This window comes from Ceratosolen solmsi, unplaced genomic scaffold, assembly GCF_000503995.2.
Source record: "Ceratosolen solmsi marchali unplaced genomic scaffold, CerSol_1.0 scaffold10, whole genome shotgun sequence".
Classification (NCBI taxonomy): Eukaryota; Metazoa; Arthropoda; class Insecta; order Hymenoptera; family Agaonidae; genus Ceratosolen; species Ceratosolen solmsi.
In genome coordinates, this window is record NW_011948412.1 from 12,943,909 (window position 1) to 12,964,126 (window position 20,218).

Sequence of the window (20,218 nt, forward strand, 5' to 3'; positions counted from 1 at the left end):
GATTAATTTACTTGTGCGTCATACTCTGATCTGCATGAATAATTGTCTTTCAAACATAAAACAAACGGTTAAAAATTATAATACTTCTATGAAAACGAATTTATCAAATAAAATAAAGATGTATTTCTCATAACAATTATTTTAATGTCTATGATAATCATTAAAAAAAAAAAAAAATCTTCAATTAAGGGTAAGAAATATTCTTATCAAATGACAATCTGCTGTCTGCTGTAGATAGTCATGTATAAACAACTAAGCAGAAGCTCGCTCATGTAAACTTAATATTTGAAATGGTTATTGTATACGAAGGAATAATTATTTTACGAATTGTTACTTAACATTGAACTAATAAACAGGGAACTCTTTGCTAAGAGCCGAGAATGTGTCATACGACTATCGATGTTGAAAAAGCAGACTGGTTTGATGATATAAGCCTACGAGCTACAGCATTACAGCTTATATTACTTTAATCTCGGCCAATTTTTGCCTGCATTAAATCTTTATGTAACATGAAATCGTGATTCATCGTAGATATATTTTTTATTCGCTTATCTCCTTAGTTCATGATTATTGTTTAGTAAATAATCATGCATTTTTTTCTCCATTCAACGTTATGTGTTTACGTTTCGACGCACATCAATATGTTATACTCGTTAAAGAAGAAGCATCGCAAAACACGGTCGATGGTGTAATAACATATTTTTAAACTGAGATAATAATATTAATTAATAAAACAAGGTGTCGGATAAATATTAAGAATTCTAAATTCTAGAATGTATGAAAGATAGAATTATGCGTAATTAAGAGTGGATAAGAGTAGACTCGTATGATAATTATTGAATCACATAAAATTCAATTGCTGCAAAAAATTTAAGACAAAACAGAGAAAATAAACGATATCGAGAGAAAGTATTTAAAGAGTTTTTACAGAATTGAAAAAATGTTTCAACAATTTACAATTACAATCACTTGTTATAAACGAAATAAGAATAATTTTCATTTTGAGTTAGGTGCGTGTTGAGCTACTCGACAATGCATCGATTATAACAATTGAAACAACAATTTTCTGAAACTGAATTCTGTATTCGCGATTCGCGACACGGCGCATTAGATTTGCAAAATTAACAAATGAACCTTATCGAAGACGGTTGCGTGCTTGGAATTCGTGCAGCAAGCTTTGGCAATTTTTCAAACGTGGCAGCAATCAATTATAAATCTTAATTGGCAAATAACGAACTAAACAATCCCAGCAGCATACGTTATTCGCGATAATTTGAAATGAGAAAGATAGCACGCTACCGTATGCCAAATGCTATCGAGTGGCTGACAGGAGTCGCAATACGGCCTGATGAGGTCACCGGGTGCCGATGGTTCGCTGTGTGGCACCATGTAAGAGAAGCAGGCGCCGACGCAGACATTGTTGTCGAGTTCCTGGGACGAGCACTGGGGCCAGGTGACGACCTGCTTGATCGGTGTTGTTTTGCACCAACTCTCTTTGTCTGGATACAGCACGATGTTGTGCACCTGAAATACATTTAGTGAGTAAAAATTGAGTGACCAAGATTTCGTTGCCTGGATTACCCATCCCTTAGCCCACTGCATTCTCAAAGTATTTTTAATTTGTCTCTCTTAATATTTGCCTGGAATATTTATATAAAAGGCATACGAAATAAAGGACGCGTATGTGCATAATGTCGCCTAAGGAGAATGTAGCGTATAAAATCAAATTTTACATATTTTACGAGATATTGCTTTACTTATGTTTCATACAAATAACAAAACAAAACAAAAAAACAAAAAAAAAAAAAAACAAAAAAAAAAAACAAAAAAAAAGAAAGAATGAAAGAACGAAAGGAAAGAGTCGCGTCCATTTTTGAATTGTAAAATATTTATTATTAATTAATTTAATGATTCTCGTCATTGTCGATATAGTTCTCTAGGTAATAAAAATCTCCAACGTTCTATTTTGAAAGACGTAAATATTGAAATGCAATATAATGAATTTTAAGCGCAGCGTATTAAATTACGTTAATTTGATACGTTTACAGTATTTATTAGGCAAATAATGGAAAAAACAATTGTGTATTAAATTTATCGAACTTTTAAATGAAAAAAGAAAAGAAAAAAGTAATGTTAAAAGTAATGAAATTAAAACAAGACTATGTTATAATGCAAATTTTTATTGTAAATAATTGTATTGGTGCTGTAAAGTATTATTTTATAAATGCCGTAGGAATAATTAATGCGAACGACCAAGCTGAAGGGTTAGATAGAGAGTGAGAGTTATTGAGATATAGAGAAAGAAAGAAAATGAAATAGAGGAAAGGAGAAAAAGAAAGGGAAAGCAAAATCAAGCAAAGAAGTCAGAGAGAGTTTCTGTGTGTGCGTGTGTGTGTGTGTGTGTGTGTGTGTGTGTGTGTGTGTGTGTGTGAGAGGGAGAGAGAGAGAGAGAGAGAGAGAGAGAGAGAAAGCAAGTACTAAATGTGACAGCAAAAATAACTGGTTTAGCGATACTATCACAACTATTAGAGACTGTTACACGATCATATAATTTAATTATTATTAAACAAATTTAGAAAATTAGACAGGGTATAGGGTAGCATGCTATATATAGAAAAGCATAGATTATGAAAGAGATTTTCAATAATAATCGATTATTGTACTGAACAATTTCACGCAAAAGAACATACGTAAATGCAATATATATTGTACAAAACGATAATTGAATATCATTTAATGATTTACATTATTACCAACAAAATTACGTTTATTATCATTCGAGTACATCATAAGCATTCTGAGTATATATATACAGCAAAAAAAAAAAAAAAAAAAAATGAAAAACGCAAAACGTTTCATAAAATTCGATTAAAAATTACTGTTATATCGTATAGAAAAAAGAAGCATAAAGCAATTTTGGATTTTTTGCTTGTTTTGTAACCATACAAAAACACTTGATAACGGTAACATTTTTTTTTTTTATTTATAACGTCGAAAGGCTTTCATACAAATATCAGCTCGCAAAAATGTCCTTACAAATCGTTCGACTAAAAAGAGCAAAGTTCGATGAAATGAGAAGTAAAAAAATATAACGGTCAAAACATATACAAACCTTGTGTTCTCGATGAGCTCGAAAGAGGCTCAAGTGCGCCAACAGGAGCGTCAGAGACGTGCCGAAATTACCGAGTAGCCCCATGTTTCCTTTTTGGCCTTCCACTTAAAACAAAAGATATAAATTTCCTCATGGTCCCGAACCTCCCCAAAAGGCACATTTGCTCTGCAACTTCAGCACACACCCGCGCGATATATAGCCGCTCTTGACTGGATGTATAATAATGAAAAAAGGAGGAGGAGGAGGAGGAGGAGGAGGAGGAGTAGGAGGAGGAGGAGGAGAAGGCGAAAAAACGTGATAGCTATTAAGTGGCGCCGAACAGACTATTTTTTCTTTCCAACCTCATCCTTGTCTCACTCTCTCCCTCTCTTGTCTCCTCTTCGCCCTTTCTCTCATTCTTTCGTGTTTTTTTCAGTGTCGTTTTATTGCGTATACACGTAGATACGTTTCTTTTTTTAATTTTTTTTTTTTTAATTTTTTTCTGTTTTTTTATTTTTTATGTTTTTTTTTTTATGTTTTTTATTGATCCTTTACATTTTCTTTTCTTTCAAAAAAGATATATGAAGATTTATAGTAGGATGTATATCATTTTTGGTATATTATGGCGTTGTGGTGCAAAATAATATACTACCCTCTCTATATGAAATTATGCAGTTAGTTAAACAAAACAAAAAAAAAACAAAAAAACAAAAAAAAAAAACAAACAAACAAACAAACAAACAAAACAAAAAAACAAATGAAAGAATGAATGAATCCTTCATAGTTTTGTGATATATTGAAAGTAAGGTCCTCGAGTATATTAGTAGCTCTGTACCTTCTCTTCAATAACGTATAATTACTTTAAAACTTTAAAAAAATAAATATTTACAATTCATATAGAAAATATGTGCACATTAATGTTTGTCTTTATATGTTTATTTAATTATACATCAATGTATTGTGTTTATTACAACAAATTTATTCATTAGAATAAATAAAATGTTAAATTATGTTATATGTAAGAAATATTGTATGGATATGACGAGATATTAAATTGAAAAAAATTGACTTCCTTATCATCGATTTATTCTCCCAATAATAATAATAATAATAATATGCTATTAAGGTGTACCATATAATTTTATATATAATTATACAACCTCTATTATTACATTAATACAATTGTATAACTATTAGTCGTAGATTTTTGCAAGTTAACGTGTAACTAATATATTTAAACAACAGCAATTAAGAAAATATGTATTCTCATACGAAATACAGATATTCGATTTAATTTGTATTTGTATTATAAATATGAATAATCATATTAGAGAAGAAGAAGAAGATGAAGAAGAAGAAGAAGAAGAAGAAGAAACAGTGAGAATTGCGTAGAGAAAAAAAATGTTTCTATAAACGAGGAAATTATTAATTGCTTTTATATTATGTAAAATTATTTATTAAATTTTATAAAGACAACTATTACTTTCAATATTGAAAGATAATTTTTCATGACAATCGACATTATTTACAATAGCAAATAATGTTAAACGAGATAGTTTAATAGACAATAGACAATCGACAATATAGGTAAATGGGTATTGTAAAATGACAACATTTCTACCAGAAATATACAGATTATATTTCTCATGATATTTAGTAATTATTAATATTTATACGAGATTCATTTATCCTTATTTTATATTAAGAGTTAATAAATAAGCTCACAGCATATATTTGAAATGTTTTAAGTATTTCTATTAGAAAGCGTAAAAAAATACTTTATGACTTATACACTCTATTCCACGAATTAATCGCATCGATTCGTCGTCGTCAACCAATGCATCTTACCGACATTTTAATATTATTAACCGATGTCAGCATTAAAGTAAGCCAGTAAAACATACTTTATTAACATAAGAATAGTAAAATTTTGAAATATCGTAGGCAATAAATCATGATGACGTAAACAATAATTCGGCCCCTCGTTTCATGCTCTGATTAGACAAGAATTTGTCACACATCATATCACATGCTCACATGTCGTCTACTTAAATGAGAAGTTATTAGTCCTATATTGCGCAGTCCTTGGTAAGGTGGTAAGCTTTGCTTAATATAGGTCTCACGTGCCATATTCGATACTACATGGCTATAATCGTAAAATCCCCATGTCTCATTTATGCGCAATATTTTAATTTACATATTCCATATTTGTAAGTATAATTGTGAATGTTCTCGATTAATAATCCATAAAAATCAAAGTAAACTGTCTGTTAATCTGAATTTTTTATTTTCATTCTAATAAATTCATTAAAATAAATCATCCAGAATGTAATAAATATGCTTTTAAAAATGCAAGTGATATAAGAAGACGATTAATACGAGTCGATATTATTATTTTTAAAAATATTGTTAATCTGTAATAATTAGGATATCTCAATAATATGTTTTATATGTTTTTATAACGACAGAATTCGAATAATAAGAGACGTTATTAGATATTCCATTACAATATTAATTTCAATCTTCTGAATTAAATCAGAATTTACAAAAAATATTAATTTATCCGTTTTTTTTTTTTTTCTTTTTTTTTAAATAACTAAATAAATTAATGTATATATATATATATATATATTGCTTTGCAATCAATGTATTCCAATGAATTTATTCTTTATTTATTTATCGATTCTTTTTTTTTCGTATTTAAATCGTATTTAAATTTATTATTATAACTAGTAATTTATTGTATTACAAACTTTTTTTCTTCTTCTTTTAATTTAATACGAAAATAATTGGTGCTATATTTTTATTTTCATGTATCTCAAAGAACACATGTATGTAAAACCAATAAAAGGAGCTATAATTTATTTTCGTGATGTTACATGTAAATTATGTTAATAGTCTATTGACCTCAATTGCAAGGATATTTAAAAGGTGCATTTATAATCAGAAAAAGATCAAAGTATTATGATTTTAATCATTTTTATTATTAGTATTGCCACTATTCTTCTTCTTCTTCTTCTTCTTTTTTACTTGATATTCCTTTTTTTTTTTATTATTAACTACAAGTTGCGATCAACAATATTTAGCCATATATTTATTTAGAAGATTTCTATATTATATTCTATAATACAGATAATTGAAAAGTAATAATTTTCTTTTTATATTCTCAACTGTACAAATCGAGAATTCTTCATTATACCCTACTTTTATGCAACCAATTAAATATTCTCTTTCTATCTTTATCTTAATCTAATTTAAGATCTACTTAAGGTTTACTTTCCGATTTTCATTCCGAGTGTCCAATATGCTGCTCTTTCATTCCCTTTCTAAATATGTACCCTACTCATCTTAATAAGTATAATTTAGTCACATTCACTATGTCAGATGAAGTATAAGATTTTATTTCATAATTACATAATTCCCTTATATTTTTTATTTTTTATCTGTTTTTTTTATCGTCTCGATTTTTTCTGATATTGTTTTAAATACTATGTCGTTTAATCTTTTTTTCTTCTTCTTTTTCTTTTTTTTATAATAATTCAACATTTGCCAGTTAATGCATATATATATATATATATATATATATATATATATATATATATGTATATATATATAAGTTCTAGCCTCTTAAATGAAACAATTAACAGGAAAATAGTATATATATAAAAAGAAAAAAAAACATATTCTGTTATTGTATTATAAATTATTATATCTGACTTTTTACATTAATTTTTTTTTTTTTTTTTTTTTTTTTTTTTTTAACTACATAAGGTTAACGATTGCTCATTCAAGCATATTTTAAATGTAAATGAAAATTTTCATTCAAATTACCAAAAGCAATTTTATTATTATTCTTATTTCGTTCCTTAAAAAAATATCGAAAATTTCTAATCCACAATTAATTATGAAAATAATTGAATACTTAATGAAATAGTTTTAACATTTGTTGCTACAATTATGCATGAAATATTGGAAAAGGACATGAAATTTTACTAAATATATGTACGAATGTGAAGTCAATAAGCAAGAATATGTATCCCAGAGTATTACTAAAATATTTCTATTTTAATATTGGAATTCTAAAGATGAATAATCATTATGTTAAAAATAAATTTAAAAGCCAAATTTTACGCATAAGTTTTTAAGGAACGAAATAAGAATAATTATAAAATTGCTATTGGTAATTTCAAAATGAAATATTTAATCGCTGAGTAATTAGTTGTTATACGCAATATCTTTTCAAGCATTTCACAAGCACTTTCAATTTGTTCTATATAAATTTCAAATAAAATTGAAAACAAAATAGATTCGCAAACTATTAGTTGACTGCGCGTATGAATTATTTAGTCCATATGAGTTATATACATCATTGGAAATCAATGAATATTGTTGATGATGACGATGACGACGATGATCAGGAGAAGGATGAGGAGGGGAAGAAGGAGAAGGAGAAGGGAAAGGAGAATAGCGATAATGATAATGTTGATGAGATATGATAGATAGGTGAACAATAAGATTATCGATGCACAGTTACAGTGCACTTTTTCCTGGAAGTTCAGCCTCCTCTGTAGGTGGATCAACTTGAAAATTATTTAAAGCCGTGGGTTCGTTCCGAGCGATCTACTGCTCGTCTACTCGTAAACCGCGAGCACATTTGTACCTTTTAACTCGCTCCTTTCCCTGACCGTATAAAATATTTCTCTCGCTTGCCCGCGCCGCCCTCCTATCTAAAACCACCATTAAGCGCGTGCGTAGAGGCACTATGCGTATGAGTACATTCTCACCTCCCCCTCCACAGCGCAACGGGAGAGATAAGGCGCAAGAGACTCGATTGCCTCGATGAAGTGCGATCGCGTAAGTCTTGTTCCAAACAGAGATCAATCACAATCTACCAAGCTTTTATATACATTATGAAGATTTTTGTTCAAATAACTATTAATCAATACTCGCATTATACGATATTTGTCCATAAAAATCTATAATAAATCAATATGCGTATTAAAAAATATATTTAAAAGACAGACAGAGAGAGACAGACAGACAGAGAGAGAGAGAGAGAGAGTAAGCGAGAGAGTAAGCGAGAGAGTAAGCGAGAGAGTAAGCGAGAGAGCGTGTGAGAGAGTGATGGGGTCGTAGGGTGGGCGGTGGGTGTTGGATGGGGAGGCGGGGCGGGGCGGGGTGGGGGGGGGGGGGGGGGGGGGGGGGATAGATGGGAGAGGAGAGACAGTGATTCGATCACTCTCTAAGAGTGGAGAAAAAGGAAAAGGAAACCTGCCGATTGATGGGCGCACGGGAGCGTGGCAACTGGTTCTTCGCGCAATAGCTGGATATTGAATGAAGGAGAGTGCTTGGAGGATTGTCGAGTCCGATGCGAGACTGGTCGCTATTTTAATAAATTTTAGCTGCGCGTTCCGCAGGCGCGAGGAGAACCGTGTTGCTTGTGTCTCGGATGTTGAGCAATGTGCTCCCAAGCCTTTGGTGACGTTAATAGTTCTCGTGGAATTCATTGTTCTAGCGTGGCGAAACGCTTGAAGACGTTCGAAGGCAAAGGCAATAATACCGTTGCTGCAAAACATTTCTCCGTCCCTCATAAGAAGAAAGATAAGTGCAATTTCTTAATAAGGGACGAATTATAATTTCCGGAATGTACGAGTGCGGCTCGTTGGGCCAAGTATGGAAATTCGAACGCTCTCATGAATTTTATGAATATACATTTTTTTTTCCCCGTGCTTTGAAGATCAAACTTTGTGCTAATGTGATAGAAAATTATGTCATAGCTATAATTGGAACGGCCACATTCTTTGGATTTTACTTTATGTGTACCTTTTGCTCATCGTCGACATTTTCATGTTAACTTTAACTTCTAAACTTTAATGATAATTTCTTCGTTCGTTTTGTCCCTTTCCTTTTACAAATTACGACCTTATTTTCAAACTGCGATTATAATGATTTTCTTTGTCTTCTTCTTTTTCTTTTTTGTCTGTTTGTTTTTTTGTTTGGTTTTTGCGTTTATTTATTAGCGACTTTGCATTTACCGTCCTATAATTCATAATGATATTTTATGATCGATAATTTTAATATTTTTCCTTTGCCGTTTTTTTTTCTCTCAATATCACTCTCTGACTACGATTATAATTACTTGTATATTCGTTAATAATTTACTGTAATACGTTTAATTGACAGTAGTGAAATCCGCTTACGATATTTCATATTTTTAGACGTATATACATATATATTTGCCATGGTAGTTTCTATCGCTTATGTATATTCTACGTTGTTTTCTTATCTTTTGTACGTAAGAATTTTATTAATTTTATTTTGATTTTCTATTTGTCGAATTATTCTTATATTATATTCTAGGGTCAAATAATCTATTTATGAATTTCTGAAATGAAGATGATGATAATTTGAAGCCTTGTAGCGAATTCAATATTTTGGATAAAGATAGCGAATCGTAGAAAAAAAAAAATTATATACTTATTTGAAATGCACATATATATACTTATTTGAGATCACATAATTCGAATAATAAGCTCGATTTAAAAGAAAAAAAAATTATAATAAGCATTTTCAACTTATGTTATGTTTAATAAAAGCATGAATAAAGACGAGCGACTTATTTGAGTATAAATATTCAAAACAAACAAAACAAACAAAACAAACAAAACAAACAAAACAAACAAAACAAACAAAACAAAAAACATAAAACAAAAAAAGAAAGAAGAAAACAAAGAATTAAAATAGCAAGAAAAATACAAATTTCTTTGTTATTGCTGTTTCTTTTTAACAATCGCAAACAACATTATCATATATATTGGCGCTTGTGAGTTAGTGTGTCTGTTTATTAGCGTGTAACTTAATCATAAGAAGAAAATGACCTTATTATGAAAGTACGTTATTGATGAAAATTTGAGTGTGCAATGAGTTAAAAGTCTTAAATTAACAGACTATTATGTGCAAAAACCTTCCTAACTATACTGCAATATCGTATATGTACTTGTGAATTCTTCAAATGTAAATGTACTCCTTGCACATAATTAAATTATCTTGTCACGGGCTGCAAGATGCCGCTAAGAAAGCCGCGTCAGTGAGAGATCGGGAGAGAGGGGGAGAAACAGAGAGAGAGAGAGAGAGAGAGAGAGAGAGGAACGAAGCACATCGGAGGTGTGCATATGTGGTTGCTGAATTAAAAAAGTCAGAGGAATGCGTAAAAATCGGTCGCGCAGGATTCGTATTTGCCGATATCTACGTATCGCGAGCCCGAGATTCTAAATGATCGTTAAAAAGATAAAAAGCGCAGTGGTGCCCGAATGAGTGAATTGAAAGCTTATAAGTACCAAAGGGCATTCCAATGGCCGATTAACAAAAAGTCCATGTCCCATCGGTACCACTGCTACCCGCGCTCGTGCATTACGCAGCGTTGCAGAGCGCCGCAAAGTATCGATTAGGGCTTACGTGAAAAATGCGTGGAGGTAAAAAAGGGTGGAGAACGCCTGGGTGACCTGGGTCGTTCGGATTCAGAAGCAGCAACAGCAGTAACAGCAGTAACAGCAGCAACAGCAGCAGCAGCTACGGCAGTAGCAGTACCGCCGCCGCCCGTCTTTACCGATCTCCCGCGGATGGCAGCCGCACGGCTCCGCCAGTCATATCAACAGGAGCCGACCTAGAAACGCGGCGCTCGAGGCTCCGCGGCCAGCGGGGCACAGAGCCTAAGATAAGGACGTCCGCAGGGCCTCGTCAGCCCGCGTTGGCGCGCACTCGCGACAACATCGAGGCGTGAAGCGGCGACGGGAGCTGACCGAGGGGGAAGAGGAAGTGGGCGCGGGCGCGCCTCGGCGCGCGCGAACTAAGTGGAGCCGGACACGACGTCGTCGTCGACGAGACTGTTCGCGGCCTGCCGCTCCTCGCCGCTCCTTCCTTCTCCGTTTCGCTGCTGTCTCTCCTCTCGCGCGCTCTATGTACCGATCTCTCTACCTGTCTCCCTCTCGCTCTCCTCCCGCGGGCTCACCTTCCGCCGCCACATCGCCGCCACCTCGGCTTCCTCCCTCTCTCTCTCGCTCGCTCGCTTTCCGATGCCCGTGAGCTGAGTCGCTCCTGCGAGAGGCGCCTGTATCGATGTATATTGCGTGCAGCAGCTTATATGGATGCTTCCGCGGCGAGTGCGGACGATCGATCGTCAGGCGGCCAATGGCACTGGCTGTCCGCGCCGTCGCTCGCGCGAATGTCATTTCATAATGATTTAATGGCCATTGGGCGTTCGGAGCCGGCTCTTGTTTATCCATTAGCCGTGGATCTACGTTCGGCGAGTGAGCAACATTGTGAGTCTGCTCGCTTCGAATGGGAAACGCTAGAGGAGCGCCAACGTCATTCCTCCTTCAATAAAAGCCATTACGAGCCTCCTTCTTATCAGCTCTAATTCAATGCTAATTCAACGCTAATTCAACGCTAATTCAACGCTATTTCACCCCGCTACTTCCATCGGGTCTTGTAATGTCGTGATAGATTTTTTTTTTTTTTTTTTTTTTTTTTTTTAACAAATACGAATTCACTGCATTGCTCTCTCTCTCTCTCTCTCTCTCTTCTTCAACAACAGACACTGATAATTTTAATTATTGAATTGGCATTCGTGCATCGAAATTCGGATCAATACGAGATACCGAGTTGGTTGAAGAAGTTCGATAATCGGCATTGCAATGCATAGCTCTTGGAGTTTTCATCGAGTGGTTCTATATTACATGCAATACATCGTCGGATGTGCGTCTTGTTATTATTGTCCATTGAGGACGAATGTCGCGGCTGAATTTTGCACGCAATCGTATTTTTTGTTTTTATTATTTCTTTTGTTTTTGTTAAGACACTATGCCTATGTGGTTGGAGCCTTGGATAAAACGTCGAATGAACGAACAAAATTAATGCACGAGCCAGTAAGGAGATTTCAATTTGAGAAATTAAGGACTTGGCTGCGAGCACTATTATCACAGCGGCTGGCATAATCTTGAGAAATTATAATTTGCCATAATAAAGTGTTGGGAATAAGGGTCTTGTGGCTCGGTAATGTTAATAGGACCATACCTGAGAGCAACTGCAACAATAATTAATTTCAGAGTAAAATTGAATATCTGGATTATTAGAAGCGACGATGATGTGACCGACGTTTAATCGCATCGAAGTGACGAGCTCGAGTCCCGAGCGTTGTCCCCAGTTCCAGGCATCGATGTCGCTCCTTTATGAGCCCGCGATAATAATCGGCCCCCTTCCTCTAATTAAAGCGCTCGGCGCGGAACTCCCCACGTATTCCCACACGCGCATACTGACGTATGTGTAAGTCCTTACAACCAAAGTAGTAGAGTCAGTAGCTTCTTGAGTACGGGCATAGCGGGGTCTCGATCTTCGTTGCCGCTATAGCAGCCGTAGCCGCTGATGCGGCACCTTCTTCCTATTTCTTCTTCTTCCACCCGAACGGCAACCTCTCCCTCTCTCTCTCTCTCTCTCTCTCTCTCTCTCTCTCTCTCTCTCTCTCTCTCTCTCTCTCTCTCTCTTCTGTTTCCTCCCTTTCATTCTCACTCGCTTCTTATACGCGATTCACTCGTAGCCGCATGTGTATACATCGGGTTTGAACGGAGGGAGGGAGGGAGGGTGGTCGGGGGGAGGGGGAGGGGGGAGACATCGCGAGTGAGTTTTATTTGATTTGTAGACCCCGCGGCTACTATACATATACGTATACAACCTGTCGGTGATGCACGTGTGTGCAGGCGTTCGTATGCCCTGAAAAAAAAGGATTGTAATTTTCCTAGAGAGAATGACGTTGAGGACGAATAAAGCATTGAAGCGAGAAGGGCTTATTATAAAAGGGCACGATGCACTTTCGCGGTATCGGCAGTTCTTCTTCGCGTAGCTTCGTATCATTCCTCGTTTTTTCTTCTCTATCTTACATCCATTGGCTATGATAATTTTTTTAACATTTCCTTTTCTTTTCTGCATTTACACAAGCCTTAGTTATAGCCTTAGCGTAGATTAAATAAATAATTTCCGATAGGCTAATAAGCCGAACGCTTCGCTTAACAAACTTGAAAAATGCTTTCTTATACGAATTCGTCATGATACTTTAACATTAATGCACTCTATGCCTGTTTGTCTATCTCTCTGTCTCTACATGCGCGCGTGTATTTACAAAGAGCGGTATAACAAACGACATTCTAAATCTTCCTTGTGATTTACATACAATTCAACAAATGTATTGACTCTTAAGGAACTTTTTACTTCTTGGAAACATTTAGAAAGTAAAGGTAAATTATATGAACGCGTAAATAAGAAGTTATAAGTAATATTTCTGCATGAATATACATTACGTATACGCATTTGTATAATTTGAAGAATAAAAATAATCACGTTCGTAGTTACCTTGTAAAATATAAGTGCACTATATTATTAATACTCAGATAATTGTATTATATTCCATTCATAATAATGCTATAATTATAAGTTATGGGAATAAAAAATTTTTTTATTTAAGTACATTGTGAAATATGATAATGTGGATAAGCTCGAAGCATTATTGATTTACAGCGAGTATCATCAATTAGACAGAATGTCAATGACATTATAACTGAGAAGAAATAAATAATTTTGAATTAAATAAAATTATTACATTACTTTTAGTAGCTATCGCTCCTTTTAAATATATTTAAAGAATATATTGCCATTTATCAGGAGAAGCTATTAATTAAAATCTAAAAAACAAAATAAAAAAAAAAATATAAAAAAAAATTAATGCATTACCATTAATTACAGACCATTTTTGAATAGTTTTTCCTTAAACGAACAGTTCAAATAAACTTTAATTGTACAATTATTTATAATTAAATGTCTTTAACATCTTTAACGGTAAAATCATTTCTTTTATTTTACTTTTATATTTATGTATATATTTATTTATTTATTTATTTATTTATTTATTTATTTATTTTTATTAAATATCACGAATAAAAATTTGTAAAAATAATTTATATATATATATTATAATATTTTAACGATAAAATTTATTATTTCTCAAAACTATATACGTATAGAGTGATAAAATAAAAATACTATCATCTGTGCAGCATCATAATAATCTTATGAAATAGCTAATATATGAATGTGGCATTAAGCTCGCCTTAAATAAAGCTTCTTGTCATACGAAAACGAATGAAAATAGTTACAGTTGGTTATAATGTGGATGGGTAAACAAAAAGTAAAAAAAAAAAAAAATAAAAAAAAAAAAAATTATACTATATAAAGAACATTGTCATTAATTATTATTATTAATTTTATTATTATATTCATAAAAGAGTGTATGATATCCATGAGAACTCAATATAACATCGCGAGAATTAAAATGCGAGCCTAACGAGTATATGTCGTGAAAAAAAAAGAAAAAGAAAGAAAAACATAAATAAACCATTAGAAAATTTCATTTCCAAAAATTGATATGAATTTTATAAGACGGAGTGCCGATTCGCTCGCCCACAATATTTTTCTGTATTGGTATTGCATTAGCCAGCCACTCAAGCCAATACATCAAATAAATATGCTAAAATACCTATTAGTAATGAAGGATTGCGAAAGTTTAAAGTATAAAAGATCATACAATACGTGGAATTAACAGTAAGAAATTAAAAATAATTTTCTCTTTTACGGAGCGGCAGATAATTGTCAAAGAGGCAGAAGATAATATTTTTTTGTTTTTTTTTTGTTTTTTGTTTTTTGTTTTTTTTTTCACAATAAATTATAGCGCAAAGTAAGGGAGTCGGATCACGTAAGAAAAGAGAGAAAATATAGCGGATGGTGCATATGTGTAGCGACGTTAGCTGCTCGTTTCGAGCAAACGCGTAATGGTGCGTCTCGTAAAAAAGACACGCGAGATCATACACGAGCCCAAGGTTTTACACCTCTAACCAGTAAAACTCGTCGTCGTCTTTCATTCTTCTGACCATAAGGCGTATCATCGTCTTCTTCATGAACGTTGCGCCATTACAACGGCATATTTCTAGACGCGACTGTACTTGTTCGCTTTACTTTTCCGCGAATGTTAGCGCATAGAGAAGGAAATTTTTCTAATTGTGACCAGAGTTGATTTACTAGTGAGTAGAGAGAAACCGTATGTTTAATGATATTACTATTACTACGATTATTGCCGCGTTTGTAATATTAAATTATAATCGAACGTGTAAGGATAATTAGGAGAATGAAATGCATTGTTGGTAATAGAGTGAAGTAGTGAGATAAGTAAATTGGTAAAATTATGCGTGGCACGTAATATATAGTACGGTGGTATTGAATCTGTAATAATGTAATGTAACGATACAATAATTCTTATCCTTTATTTTATATTTAATTAAGCAAAAGAATGTAGATGAGGCAGAAATGATTTTCACAATAAACTAGATTAATTTTTTTAAATACCAGTCTTATAAGTATAATAATTTGTAATAATATTAACAGCAGTTTGACAATGTATCTATTTGTTAAAATTATCATTTCAATAAATTGTAAACCGAACTTATAATTTTCAGATCTAATATAATAAGGTAATCGATATAAAATAATCAGTGGTAGACAGCAAGTGCATTAGTAGGTGCGAATAAAACATAACTGGCATATATAATGTATTAATAGATGTAAGTGAGCTTACACATGAAACTTGATAGATTTAAATTAATTATATATATATATATATATATATATATATATAATATCAATTTAATAATGCATGTATGCGTGTATTATAAAGGAATATGACATTAAAAGAAAAAAAAGAAGAAAAAAACGAATAAAAAGAAATACTATCATTATAGTAATGAATTAGTTTATTATTTTATGTATTAACTTTGGCTTATATAACAATGTAAATAATTCATTAAATTAAATTCATTATTTACCATTTTTCTCCTTATACTATATCAAATTAATTTACTACAATGATTTATTTATATTTATAATCAAGCAATCATAGTAATAAAATTTGGTAAAAACAGGAGGCAATATTTATCACAGCTGAGATTAATTTCAAATATTAGCGTACTAAAACTTTTTAAGATTTATGTTCGATAATTTTAACCGCGATCTGAAATCAAATACCCTCTTATATATCAAACTAAATTGAATAATTCCATGTTTTTGTCTCTTATAGTCTGATTCGTTTTCTACGAAAGGATAGAATTTAAACGAATTGCTAAATAATCACAGACTTTGCAAGATCTGAACTGCCCATTGTTATCTCGATAAAAAAAGGGTTTGTCTTGACAAATTCTTCAACTGTTTATGAGAAATTATTTCATTTGGAGCCTGAGAATTAATTTCGTGTTTTGATGACACTGGTGAGTCATAATTATTAAGTTATCACGATTGTGGATCTGACGATAAATGATGACACTAAAATAAAAACGACTTTGTCTGACTTTACAACTTTAATAAGAGGAATCGTTGCTTTTATTGTAATGCATCTTTATGAGAATTTATGTATATTAACAATCTCTCTACCGACCATTATATTCCACAAGAATAATATATAAAACTGTTGGAAAGTAACAACTCGCAAATATCTTACATCGTGCCTTAATCTCGGGATAACTTAAAAATCAAAGGCTTTTTATGTTTATTTATTTATTTATTTATTTTTATTTTTTTATTTTAATTTTTTTTTTTTTTTTTTTTTTTTTTTTTGTTCTCTTCAAGTTTATTCGTAAATCGGATTTCATAAATCAAATAAGCCGCATTATTCATTTAATAATCTTTCAACATCTCTCATTTCAAGATACTTTGCTTCAATGTTTCAGTATGTTTTTATAAATTACATCGTAACGTATTCTGAACCTATCACCCATACAATCGTCTCCTAACTTATTTTACTTAATTGCCATACAAATTAAGAGACACACTCGATGGTCTACGATGCTTTATATTATTCTTTATCTTCATCAGATCGTTTTCGTTCATCACAAGTTGCGCATTTTTATCTAAGGATAAGTGTTTAATTTGCAATATTCATTTTTTAAATCATATTTAATCTTTTTGTAATTGAATTTCATTTTACCTACATTATACGTTAATACAAATTCAAAGATTTTATTATCGATAATAACTTAATTTATGTAGTTATTTATCTGAAATAATGTAATAATGCAAAATATCATAATTTATCGATCTTTTAATATATTATTCATCGATTATTATAATGTTTATTTGTGCTTATTAAGTTCATTAAAAACATATTACGTTCATTTGGACATTAATATTAATCTTATTGTAATATTACGTATTAATTGAAGTATTACTTTTGCAATTGCTGGAATATTTTTTTAAATACTTTTTATCTGAAGTTTTATTTTACTTAAACTATTATTGACAATAATAATTTTTACGACAAATGTTTTATTATCTTTGAATTATTAGCAAAATCAAGTGATCTTTGTTCAAATATGTCGATTAATAAATTTTCATATTATATTTTCGGCTCTAATTGGATTATTTAAATATACGATATAATGTAATGCTATAGTATATAAAAATATTCCTTTAAATATATCTCGTATAAAGTAAGTAAACGTTTATATTAGCTCACTTTATAATTACGATATTAAATGAAGATATTTAATATATATTATAAGGCACGTAATGATTTTTTTATATTTATATATTCTATATTTAAATTATATCCCTAATTCTTTTTGTTAATCTCAATATGAGGCAATTTAATTTAATGCTATGAATGTTGAGCGAAGCAGAATGTTTGGTTACTTCAAAGATAAGGTATACTTCTATCTTTGATAAGTGCCAATTTCTATTCATTATTTACCATCTTATGTTCCATGTTATGACATAGAAGTATAAATTTTTTTTTTAAATAAATAATACGTACTGTTGCTTTGAGATAAATTGAATTGTAACCTACAAAATTTATTACTACCACACGATCCAACTAATGATTAATTCAGAAAAATTTTTATACGGATTAAAAAATCTAATACTCAATACTCAATATTATATATTTTAACTATAAAAAATATTTATAATGGAGCGTATCAAACATTTAACGTCCATCGATTTTACGATGAATATATGTATCAAATTGATTGAATTATGTTTCTTTGTAATAGGTTGTACAGCATAGAGTCTAGATATGTGTCATTTATATTTATATTTATACTTCAATGTTTCATAAATACTCCATTCCAACGCTCTATTTTCTTTATGAAATTATAATAAATGTAATAAATAGATGTCGACGTGGATATCAACTTATTAGAAAACTAGTTTCTTAAATAAAAATTGCTACGATAAATAGTATTATTAAATTGATATAAAAATTTATCCGGCAACGTCTTGAACATTTTCCTGCTTAGTAAGCTTTTTGTGTATACATTTTTAATCAAATTGTATACATATTAGAACATAATACGGATACAGTATTTTTATGTTGTTAATTTATTTAATGTATCGTTTCTTAGTATTTACTAATATCTTTTGTGTGTGTGGGTGTGCGCGCGCGCGCGCGCGTGCGTGTGTATACTTAATATAATTAATATCTGAAATTATTTTTTTAAAGTTATATTTTTATGTCTTGAAATTTATTTATTTATCTATATCCAATTATAATTTTGACGTTGATAACTTCTAAGATCAATGTAACTTTAGTCCTGCAAGTAAATCTTTTCATTAATTGCTCTCTTTCATGGAGCCTCTATGCAATACTAGAACTAGCTTTCATTATAAAAATTAATAACAATGTTTCCGTAATACCATTTATCTATCCGATTGCTAACGTTATATTTTTATTATTAATTGTGTCCTCTAATTAAATCTAAGTATCTATCTGACAATATAAATTTTTACAATAAAATATAAATTTTATATATTTATAAATAATTAACTTTATATATATAAATTAAACGATTTTAAACATTGGCTTGAATTACCCATAAATACGTGAAAACTATTGTTATTAATAAATACATGATAACGATATTCCACGTTAATCGGTCACCTTTAATTTAAATATCTTCACCAAATAAAATTCTCCATTCTGAACAATATATACTTATATTTGTTTGGGGCTATGCTGCATATTTCATATGCAATGTTATACTTTTTACACATATTCTGCAAACCTATTAAAGTTAATTAAAGGTATTATATTCAATGCATAAAAAAAACTGTTTTAAATAATAATGTCTAATTTTTTATGATCCAAAATTACATGTTTTAACTAATTAAAAATTTTAATTTTTAATTATATGATTATACGATTGTTAATAATTAAAATCATTATTACAGAATAGATGTTTTATTATATTAAGCTTTTACATCAGGTATTTTAATATATATATATATATATATATATTAAATAAAATTTCTGCATCGATATAGTGTATGCATTATCATAGAAAAATATTTAAGCAATGATTTAATAAAATCTTTAATCGATATTATAATTCGCTTACTATTTACAATTAAAGATACATTCATCATTTCTGTATTAACATACTATTGTAAAAAATATATTTTAACTTATTCTCCTTTAATGTTAGGTAGAGTGTAATATATGGTAAGAAAAGTTTTTCTTTGGTTGAAACGGAGATCCTTTAACATCACGCCTACATTTTTAATATATTCAATAATATTTCAAAATTCCTAAGAAATAATAATCATAATAAATATGTAATTATTTAATATATGAAAATTAGATGCCGTTATTTAAGTTAAATGTTAAAATAATAATTTAAAATATTCGCATATTAACTTTTACTACTTTATAATACAAATAAGCGATTTTAATACTAATTTATAATGTACATGATAAAATAATAATTTAAGAACATTCATAAAATCGCATTTCATTTCAACGTAACGAATTTCATTCAACTATTTTGAATAAATTTTAATTACATTATTTAATTATGTTTTATATAATTACAGAAATATAAGCATATAATATTATAGTATCGAATTCAAAGTTCACGCAGTCAAATACATTTGACATTCTTTAAAAGTAAAATAAAATATATAATATATGTAAATTAGAATTAGTATATTATAATTAATTCAAGTCAGGCAAGTAATTATAGCGATTTAAGATATCTAATATAA

The 20,218-nt window shown here is 30.7% G+C and overlaps 1 protein-coding gene across 1 annotated transcript in view; it reads right to left on the bottom strand.

The window, feature by feature from the left end:
* LOC105365051 (uncharacterized) overlaps nt 1-11,042 on the bottom strand; it is a 13,455-nt gene extending 2,413 nt beyond the window's left edge. The window contains 3 exon segments of the mRNA XM_011503131.1: nt 1,300-1,524; nt 3,113-3,216; nt 10,547-11,042. Coding sequence (XP_011501433.1) covers nt 1,300-1,524; nt 3,113-3,196 — 309 coding nt within the window. The 5' untranslated portion in view covers nt 3,197-3,216; nt 10,547-11,042.
* Nucleotides 11,043-20,218: the final 9,176 nt, after the last annotated feature.